Source organism: Parasteatoda tepidariorum, chromosome 2 (genome assembly GCF_043381705.1).
Source record: "Parasteatoda tepidariorum isolate YZ-2023 chromosome 2, CAS_Ptep_4.0, whole genome shotgun sequence".
In the NCBI taxonomy this organism is placed as follows: domain Eukaryota; kingdom Metazoa; phylum Arthropoda; class Arachnida; order Araneae; family Theridiidae; genus Parasteatoda; species Parasteatoda tepidariorum.
This window is the reverse complement of record NC_092205.1, coordinates 10,930,344-10,939,877: the sequence shown is the minus strand read 5'-3', so window position 1 is coordinate 10,939,877 and position 9,534 is coordinate 10,930,344. Positions and strand designations below refer to the sequence as shown.

Here is a 9,534-nt window from a genome sequence, read left to right as displayed (position 1 = left end):
TTTTTATTTGGAAGATAAACTTTTAATTACTACTTTGATGAGAATGAAATAACAAAATAAAATTTCCAGCACTTATAACACCAAATAAGTCAAAAAGAGCCATATCTTCCGAAGTATAGTAACAATGTCACTAAAAAAATGCGTTTCAAGACTCTAAACATTAATTTCCTTTTGAATCGATCGAACAGATGAGTTCATGCATTTTAATAGTGATTTTTTTTGCTAAAAACAAAATCAGCTTTTCGAAAATACCTCTTTGAACAAATAGTTTTAGTAAGCAATATTCAACTTAGGTGAACTGAACTCTGCCTCTTATTCTAACTGAAGGTGAAATTTCAAGGTTTGTATTAAAAACACTATGAATACAAACCATAATCAGGATTTCCAGGAAACCATATTTCTCAACCAACCATGTTGGGGAAACATTTCTATAATTTCCATTTGACTTTTTTGAGTAAAAGATAAGCATCAATTAAAGTTGATAAGAAAATCTAAAAATATGTATAGTGAAGATTGTAAAATCATCATTAGAAAACGTACAGAATAGAATATCATTGCAAGGAATTTGATTATATTATATTATTTCATAAATATAAAATGGAAATTAGATGCACATTACCTTAAAGAACTTCAGAAAACATGGTTCGAAAAAAATAAGTTTTTTTTTTAAAAACACAGTTAACTTTTCATTTGTTGCTGAACTACAACATAAGTCTAATTTTAGACAAATCATTTTACTACACTATATGCTACCATTCTTCTTTTTTCAATTAATCAAATGCCATCAGGAAAAGCAATGAAGAAAAATTATATAAGTTCTGATTATCAGGATTGAATGATGGCAAAATAAAAAATTTTAAAGACCCTTTATACTGCTTTCGTAAAGAAATTTTCTTTACTTGTTAAACAAATTACTTAACATATTTGGATTGACAACATCGCATGAAAATTGCATGCATAACTAATTGCAAGTGGGGTAAGACCAGGTAGTTAAAATATGAAGGTAAACTGTTAGTTATAGAAAATGTCGATTTTTATCAAGATATTCATTGTTTAGTTGTGTACAAACTATCATTCTTGAAAAGTCCCTACTATTTTTATAAATGATTTTCTAGAAAAAGTCAAATCACCACCAAGTAAACATCTTAACTCTGTGGGAAATTTAGAAATATTAATATTTCTGTAAAAAAGTAGCAAACATATCTATTTTAAAAGAAAATTATGCATGCAATTTTCATGCGATATTGTCAAGGATGCATTCATGGAAGAGGGTCAGCCCAAAATTAAATTCAAATATATTTAGTAATTTGTTTAACAAGTAAAGAAAATTTCTTTACGAAAACAGTATAAAGGGTCTTCAAAATTATACAAAACATGAGAATAAGGCTTTTCAACACAGACAGACTGCAGGGGTGATTGTGAGCCCAACTCAAAATTCCGTTAATAAAATCATTATAATGATCAATGATTTAAATCATTGATATTTTCACATGAAATTCTAAATAAATTATATGCAGCATAATTTAAATTAATAATTATGTATAAATTTACTTTTATCTCTAATCGCATTTCTTATTCTAGTTCTAATATTTTTAAATAAAATGTACAAGAATTTTTATACATAAATGTGATCGATGATTTCTTGAAATATCTGGACTTCGGAGCACAATCACTCATGTGACTAAAGTCAATATGATAGAATCTTCGGGACTGGTAAAGTAATTAAATATTTGTCCGTTAAGAAAAATCATTTTGACATGAGTGGCTCTTTTTCCTTTACTGGGTTAGGATTTCATTGACTTCTTAGAATTCAAGAATGGGAGTATGTTGAGAGAAAAAACATTCCTTTTAGAAAAATTACACTATTGAATAAAAAATTATAAAAATAAATATCTGAATTTAGGGATTGTTTATACAATTTTGTGATTATTTACTCATTTACACAACTTAATGAAAATTGCATTGAAGCAAAATGAAATAAATCTAAGGTTCAAACTAAAACTTATTCTTAATGATTTTCATTATAACTAACTGTATAAAGTAAAGCACGCCCACAACAGCCCTATGTGGGCCAGGGGGTCATAGAGGTTAAGGCTCTACAATTTCGAAATTAACAGCATGAGTGTGGCAACGTGGACTGTGCACAGGCAGTTTTTCGTCCCAGATAAGCAGGTAACCTAAGATCTGAATCTAGGTGGACTTCACACCGCCGCTGAGGAATGAACATCAGTTTTTCACAAAGACAGTTCAGTACCTTAAACACTGAGCCATCGCGGCATCAACTGTATAAGGGAAATATAAATATTGTCGAATTGTTACCAAAACCAATAAATGACACAAATCGAAAGTAAAACAAAACAATTTATTACAAGTTTTGTAAGCAACTGAACAGTCTTAAACAGATTTAATAAATCTGTTACAAAAAGCACATCACAGGTTAGTCTAGTCAATTGAAAATACGATTTTTATACAATTAGCTTTCACATACTGTATAAAAATACTCTCATATTACAATTTAATGGAAGTATTTCTACAGGATTTTTGATGCAGGATAATACTGAAACTTCATACAAATATTTTACTTTAAAACTTCCTTTTCTTTAAAAAAAATAAAATTACAAACTTTACACAAAGGCAACAATAATTCTGATGAAAAATATTCTTAAACGTGAACGTAACATTATCATAAATTTGTTTCTAATAGCCAACAACAGAAGCTAGAAGTAGAAAAGCATGAGATAACATGAAAATGCTAATTTTGTTCCTTTAAAAAACATTTCAACAGAAGTATAAAGGTAAAGAGATTGTAAGATTACACACTATTTCCTATAAAACAAAAGTAATTAACTGACAAAAGAATAAATGAAACTTGAAAAACCGAAACAAAAAAAATTATAAATAGCTCAAAAATAATCAGATTTAAAATAGTTCTAAATCAGAATATAAATTTCACGATGAAAACAGTATCTTAATACAAAGGTTATTTTGTATCAAAGTTCTTATTTCAAACTTCACATTTTTAAAAATTTCATAAGCAATACCAAAAATTCATTATCTTTTTCTAAGAAATAAACGTAAAATATTTTATCACCTTCTTTTAGTAAAGCACTTTGAAAGTCTGAATTCTTCAAATTGTTTAATCAAGGACAACATCTAAAATAAGTCTTTAAGAACTTAGTAATTATAAATGGTTCATACAATGATTTGGAAATTCTTATCTTCCTAAACTTTACATACATTAAGTCAGGGCACGAAATTTCAGTTCTTAAGTATTTCAAATTTTTGCTTGCTACTATTTATTTAAACAATTTTCAAAATGTCAACAGATGCCATTAAGAACTTTTTGGCGACTCAAGCCACCTAAAGAATGTAGAAAATGACAAACTAAATGTGAAATTTAGAAAAAAAATATCTTGACGTCTATTAAAAGTATAGAAAAATATAAATAGCTGCATGAATGACCATTTCTCTGAAAACACAGTAATCTTCTAAAGAATATGGATATTGTTTGATAACATTATTAGTACCACAAAGGGCTACCTCCCAGTAGTTAATATCATATTTATGAAGAAAAACATAGTTAGAGATAAATCTAATTCAGTATTAGCATATAATTTAAATAATAGAGGAAATTTCATGCCCTGCATTTAGTTGAAAAACAATTCCTTCAGTATTCCTAAATACTTATCATTACTGAGGATAAGACTCCAAATCATTATAAGCACCTCATAACTATTTATACATTCAACAAATAAATGTACACTAAAATACAATGAAATATGAGAAGAATAAAACCAAGGATATAATATTCTTGGTTCAAATAGTTTTTTTTTCTCGCAGTTTCAAAAATAATGAATAAATAATTTAATAAGTTAACTGAATGCTGACTGGTGATCTTGTATAAAAACAAAAACAATGTACTAAAAATGCATTCTATAGATTGAATGTTCTGTGCTAGTTAGTAGAAGATCACAGTTTGACATTGAACAAGCTATTGTAACTAGCCAAAAATCATTGATTTTGAAGTTCCTTTCGGAGTTCGTCGAAGCTTGTGACAAACCATTTTGCTTCTTTCTTCACTCTTTCTCTAATCTGATTTCCACCAAAGCCAATGAAGAGGTCCTATAAAAATGTCATTTATTAGAGAACTTACTTATCATATACTATTAACAAATAAATTAGTTAATGTGGCCACACAGGCATTAGAAGTAATATAAAATAAGTTAAAAATTACTCTGCAGTCCAGTGGGATGAAAGACATAAATTTAAAGGTTTACTGTTTTTTATAATATAATGTCCAAAAACAAAAATTTACAGCTCAGTAGGAAATTAAAAGAATTTATTAATTTATATTAAGAATGAATAATAAGACTGATGACCCCACAACACTTTTTTGTCTTTTTTCCCTCCTTAGTCACAGTAGAGCGTTCTATCAACATTAAAGGGAAGCTGTTAGTTTAAGCTCCGACAAATAGATAGTCTACAATTTAGTGTATCTATCATATCTATGCTTACTTATGTGTTTTATTTTCTACCAATGATTAACCATATCCTTTTTTTAAGAAAAAAAAAGTTGAGAAACTATAATATTACAGAAAAAATTACTTAAAATGCATAATACTGTATGTTCTTTAAATTTTATTCCTCATTCAAAGAATCAACAGGTACAGTTATTAGAATCTATTAGTGTAATGAAGCACTGTAATCGTTTTTTTAGAAATTGTAGCGATTTTGCTGTACTTAAAAATAAAACCGTGTCACCATTTCTGTAGGTCCTAGCATTAAAGTGAGAATTTTTTCAATACCTTTTCTGTGATTTAAACTGTAAATTACGTACACAACACGTTTAAAAACTTAACAACAATTACATTTTAACTTTAATTCAAAATGATAGCCTAATTTTAGATAGGATTAACATGAATTATTAGCTCTCTGTGAATTTTACTTCCTAACAAACTATACAACGTCTCTAAGAATACATTTGATAGAAATCTTCGTAACAACTAACTTGCATAGTTTCCTTACTTTTAAAGTGTGAGAAATATTTAAAAAAAATTTAAATTAATGTGAAATACTTTTTACTATCACATTAAATGTCATTATAGAACTGCATTTTAACCCAATAAATAGTCAGAACAAAAGAACAGCCACAAAAGAACTTACTGCTGGGGGAGAAGCAACAAGATCAGTAGCTCCATCACCAATCATTACAAGCCTTTGATATCCATGCCTATGTTTAAGATAAGCAGCAACTTGAGCTTTGCCATCTTGTTCACATGTGGGCTGGGTTTCATCAAAGCCAGCATAATCTCCTAAGATTTAACAAAAACAATTCAGCCAAACTTTTTCATAATTAGGTATAAAGAAAAAAGGTATAAAAATAAATTTAAAGGCAGACTGGTATTTAAAAAAATTTTTTTTTAAACATAATTGGTTAATAAATGTTAAATGAAAGTAAACTATACCAAAGATTCAATTACTAGCTTTACTGAAATAAAGCAAATTGGTTTACAACATATTGAAATTTTAAAATATAATAGTTTTTTTTACACTTAATTCAAAAAATTTTTCTTCCAAAACGAATTGTTCATGTTACAGTATGCCTGGTATACCACTGCCCAGTATACCTTACACTGGTGTTTCTTTTAAGGTTTAGTGCCACTGCCCAGTACTCTAAACACTGGTGTTTCTCCGAATCTACCCTCAGCAGACATTAAAATATCACATAAATATAATGATATCAATAAATAAATTAATTTTAAATTGGATATAACAAATATTTCGAACATTCACCAAAGCAACTATGTGTTTGCTGACATTGAAAGTCAACATTTTCTTGATTTTGGTCATTCACAGCAACATTCCCATTAATCTTTTCTTCTTCTTTTTTTTTTTTTTAAAGAATGTAAAAGATAGTAGACCTGTTTCGTAGGGTTAAATTGGTCTTACCTTAAAGAGGTAATTGGACAATGTTATGCCTATGCATTCAGTTACAGTTTAGAAAGAAATAAAAGAGCTAAAATATCCTTTCATATAAAAATATTGATACAGTTTTTTTAATAATGAAACATAAAAACAGGTACTACAAAACTATCTACCACATATTGAAATAAATATTAATATATATTTATTAAGGGCATGTCAAACAGTAAGAGTTTTGTAAAGAAAATCCCATTATTAAATTGAACTCTTAAGAGAACTGCTTTCATTTTGTAATGGAAAAGAATAAATATCTAGTTAAATGCATACCATTGAAATAATATTTTATCCTATTAGCGAACACATGATTCAGAGGGATACCAAGATCTTCTGCAACTGGTTGAATGATCGTATCAAAACCACCAGAAACTAGGTAGACAGATACATTATTCTTTTGTAATGTAGATATCAATTCCCTGAAAAATAAACAAAAATAAATTTTTTGCACTTTCTTTTTTTTACACTATTTAAAAAGAGAATTTTTTTTAATAACATGAAATTAATGTCAGATTGACATATTTTATAAAAAATCAACTCTTTTTTAGTCTGCTAAATGTTCTTTTGCTTAAAGACTTGTATATCATTTACACATTAACATACACACTATTTAATTTCTTTTTTTTTTTAAAGGATAAGAGAATAGTTCTCTTAAAAAAAAGAAAAAATAATGTAACAAATTTCCTTTCCCAAATTTTTTTAAAAAAGAATTCTGGAAAATATTAAACAATTTAAATTAATAAATATTTCATACTTTTTTTAGCTCTTGAAAAATATATAGGGTGACCTGGGGTAATTCCTGATCAAAAAATGCAAACATCTACTTTGTGAAAAAACTATTCAAGATAGAATTTCAATATTTACTGGAAGTTTGAGGCTACATGAGATGAGTTCTATGCTACCTTCTTTTGTTTGAAAATCTAATTAGAATTTAAAAGATTTAAAAATTTTTTAGTGATCAGGAATTACCCCTTCTCTTGATCAATTCTGGGGCAAATCCTGATCATTTCTGGGGTAATGAATGATCACCAGTTTTCATAGCAAATGGGCTGTTTAAAAATAATTATACAATGGTAATTAAGAAATAAGACATTAAGATCAAACAAATAAACCAAAAAGATATGTTTAAGCAGCTAATAAAACGTTTTATTTAAAATCAGGAATAAAGATTAACACTTCAGCTCTGGCAGCAGCTCTCACACTGAAATTTTCATTTTGAATCATTAAAAGAAATTCACTATTTTTGCTTTCTAGAAGCGTAGTATCCTTTTTAAGCTTATAATTTCTCCCCATATTTATATTAGGTTAATTTATCAACTTAAAAATTATTCTAACAATGTACACACATAAATTAAGATAGAAGCACGGTAAGACCAGCTAGAAATGGTTCATATCAGAACACATTTTTCTTGTATACAGTTAAAAACAAATTTTGTGATTATAGTTAAAATATATTTTATAGTTGTTCCACTTAATAAATATGAACTGTTATATAAGAAAAGACAATTGACTATTTATTAGCTATTTTTTATACTATTTATAAGAAGAAATGACAATGATCAGGAATTACCCCAGTGATCAATAATTACCCCATCTGTAGGGGGCAACATTTGATATAGTTTCCTATAATCAATTATAATGTTTACAGTAGATGTGAAACAATTAAACAAAAGCTTACACTATTTTTATATCAAAGAAAAAGAAAGTAACTCAAAATATTTATTATTAAGAGAAGGAGGGGGATCTTTGCAGAAATGTGCACATTTTGAAACCCATCTTTGAAATGGAAAATACAGAAAGCAGTTTAAAAGATACTTATTTTGTTAGATTAAACAAAAAACTATTATTAAGTAAATGTAGTTATACTTTAGTAAAGTGTACAAGCATTCTTGTCCATGTCTCAAATTTAAAAAAAAATTATTTTTTAAAAATAAAACTTAGGTGATCATTATTTACCCCAGAAACAGAGTGATCGTGAATTACCTAATTGTCACCCTAATTGTCAGCAAAAGATAATATTAAATTTGTTATCATCAAATTATTTTTCTTTAAAAGCACTGTTATTTCTTAGATAATCAATTTTAAAAAAAAGGGGGGAAAAAAGAACAGCTATTAATGAGTCATTTGACACCTTTTATGTGCTTGCTTCGAAAATAAGAAAGTATAAATGTAACCAAAACACATAACAATGAGAAAATAAAGTATTCTTGCTAACTTTTAGATTTAAATGTTTTAATATTAGTTAGAATTTTAATTGCTGTTAATTGTTAGAAGAAAAAAAAAGCACAAAGAAAAATGACTGATCTAAAAACTCTTAAACATTATTTTGAAAATCACTGAAGCAGCTTTTCATACTTTTTAAACCATAAGAAACACAAACTTCAGACAAAGCATTAAAAACACACAATTTTCAAACATTTTATAACAAAAGTCATAACGTCAAGTATTGGTAATGTTCAATACCTTTTATTTCAATAAAAATTGGAAACTCTTGTTAATACATAATGCAGGATTAAACAATTACTTTGTTTGACAACAGATCAAAGTGCTATCACACTTAATTTTTAAATTACCTACTTTACTCTTCTGACATTTTTCGTATAAGATTTTAACAATTTTAATAAACATTTATACTCATCTGATACATCATTTAAAAGATTCTATACTAATCAAAACATTGATTTGTTTAGGTTGAAAGGATAGGGGGAAAAAAAGCTAATCCTTTCTAAAATAAGAGTTATAACTTACATAAATGTGCAACCAAACTAATATGAAAGCCTTTACACATAAAAATTCAGATCAAAATGAATGAGAAGACTATTTTTCATAAATATTGTTCAACATTATACAAGAATTAATATAGCTTATGTCTAACAAAAAAATTTTACATGCATAGAATCAACATTATTATATTATTTATTTACTAATATTTTTTTTGGTAAACTTTTAAAATTCTGAAACTTCTCTTTAAGTGGTTTGAATAAAATAAATTAACACTATTTCCATCAACAAAACAAAACAGAGAACAAAAATTTATAATGAAAAGAAAACTGAATTAAGACACATTATACGTATTTTAAGATACATGACATGACAGGACGACATACAGGTAATGTGTTACCTAATCCCAGGTGTTAAAGATGGAGACTGGGTTTCTAAATATCTTCTCATGACAAACACTGATGGTTGTATGATGTCAAGCCGCATGGCAAGAGCTTCTTTAAATGACATTCCCCCTCTCATTGCTTTTTGAGTCCTGTTAAAACACACAAATTTTAGCCAAAGTCTTGAAACAATTAACCAAAGACATTTACAGACAAATTTCAATTTTTAATTATATCAGTTACAAATTTAGATTTATAAGTCTAAATTTTCAATTGATCTGATTGCAACTGATCTGATTACAACTAAACTGATAGCAACTGATCTCTGATCTGCATCTTATTTACATATAATATTTAGACTTAAAAGTAAATAAGCTGTAGATTATCAAAGAGCTCTTTACCAAAATCTTTTTTAGTCATTCATAGTTAATCGTCCAACAGAAGAAAAAGAATG

At 27.2% G+C, this 9,534-nt stretch overlaps 1 protein-coding gene across 5 annotated transcripts in view; it reads right to left on the bottom strand.

The window, feature by feature from the left end:
- Window positions 1-2,348: 2,348 nt before the first annotated feature.
- The window catches only part of LOC107440728 (phosphoserine phosphatase), a 25,977-nt gene continuing 18,791 nt past the window's right edge, over window positions 2,349-9,534 (bottom strand). For all 5 annotated transcript variants that reach the window (XM_071177165.1, XM_071177164.1, XM_043055849.2 and 2 more), the window contains exons 3-6: window positions 9,098-9,232; window positions 6,250-6,395; window positions 5,164-5,312; window positions 2,349-4,122 (exon numbers count right to left, since the gene is read on the bottom strand). In XM_071177165.1, the coding sequence (XP_071033266.1) occupies window positions 4,012-4,122; window positions 5,164-5,312; window positions 6,250-6,395; window positions 9,098-9,232 (541 nt within the window). In that variant the 3' untranslated portion in view covers window positions 2,349-4,011. The remainder of the gene's footprint in view (window positions 4,123-5,163; window positions 5,313-6,249; window positions 6,396-9,097; window positions 9,233-9,534) is intronic.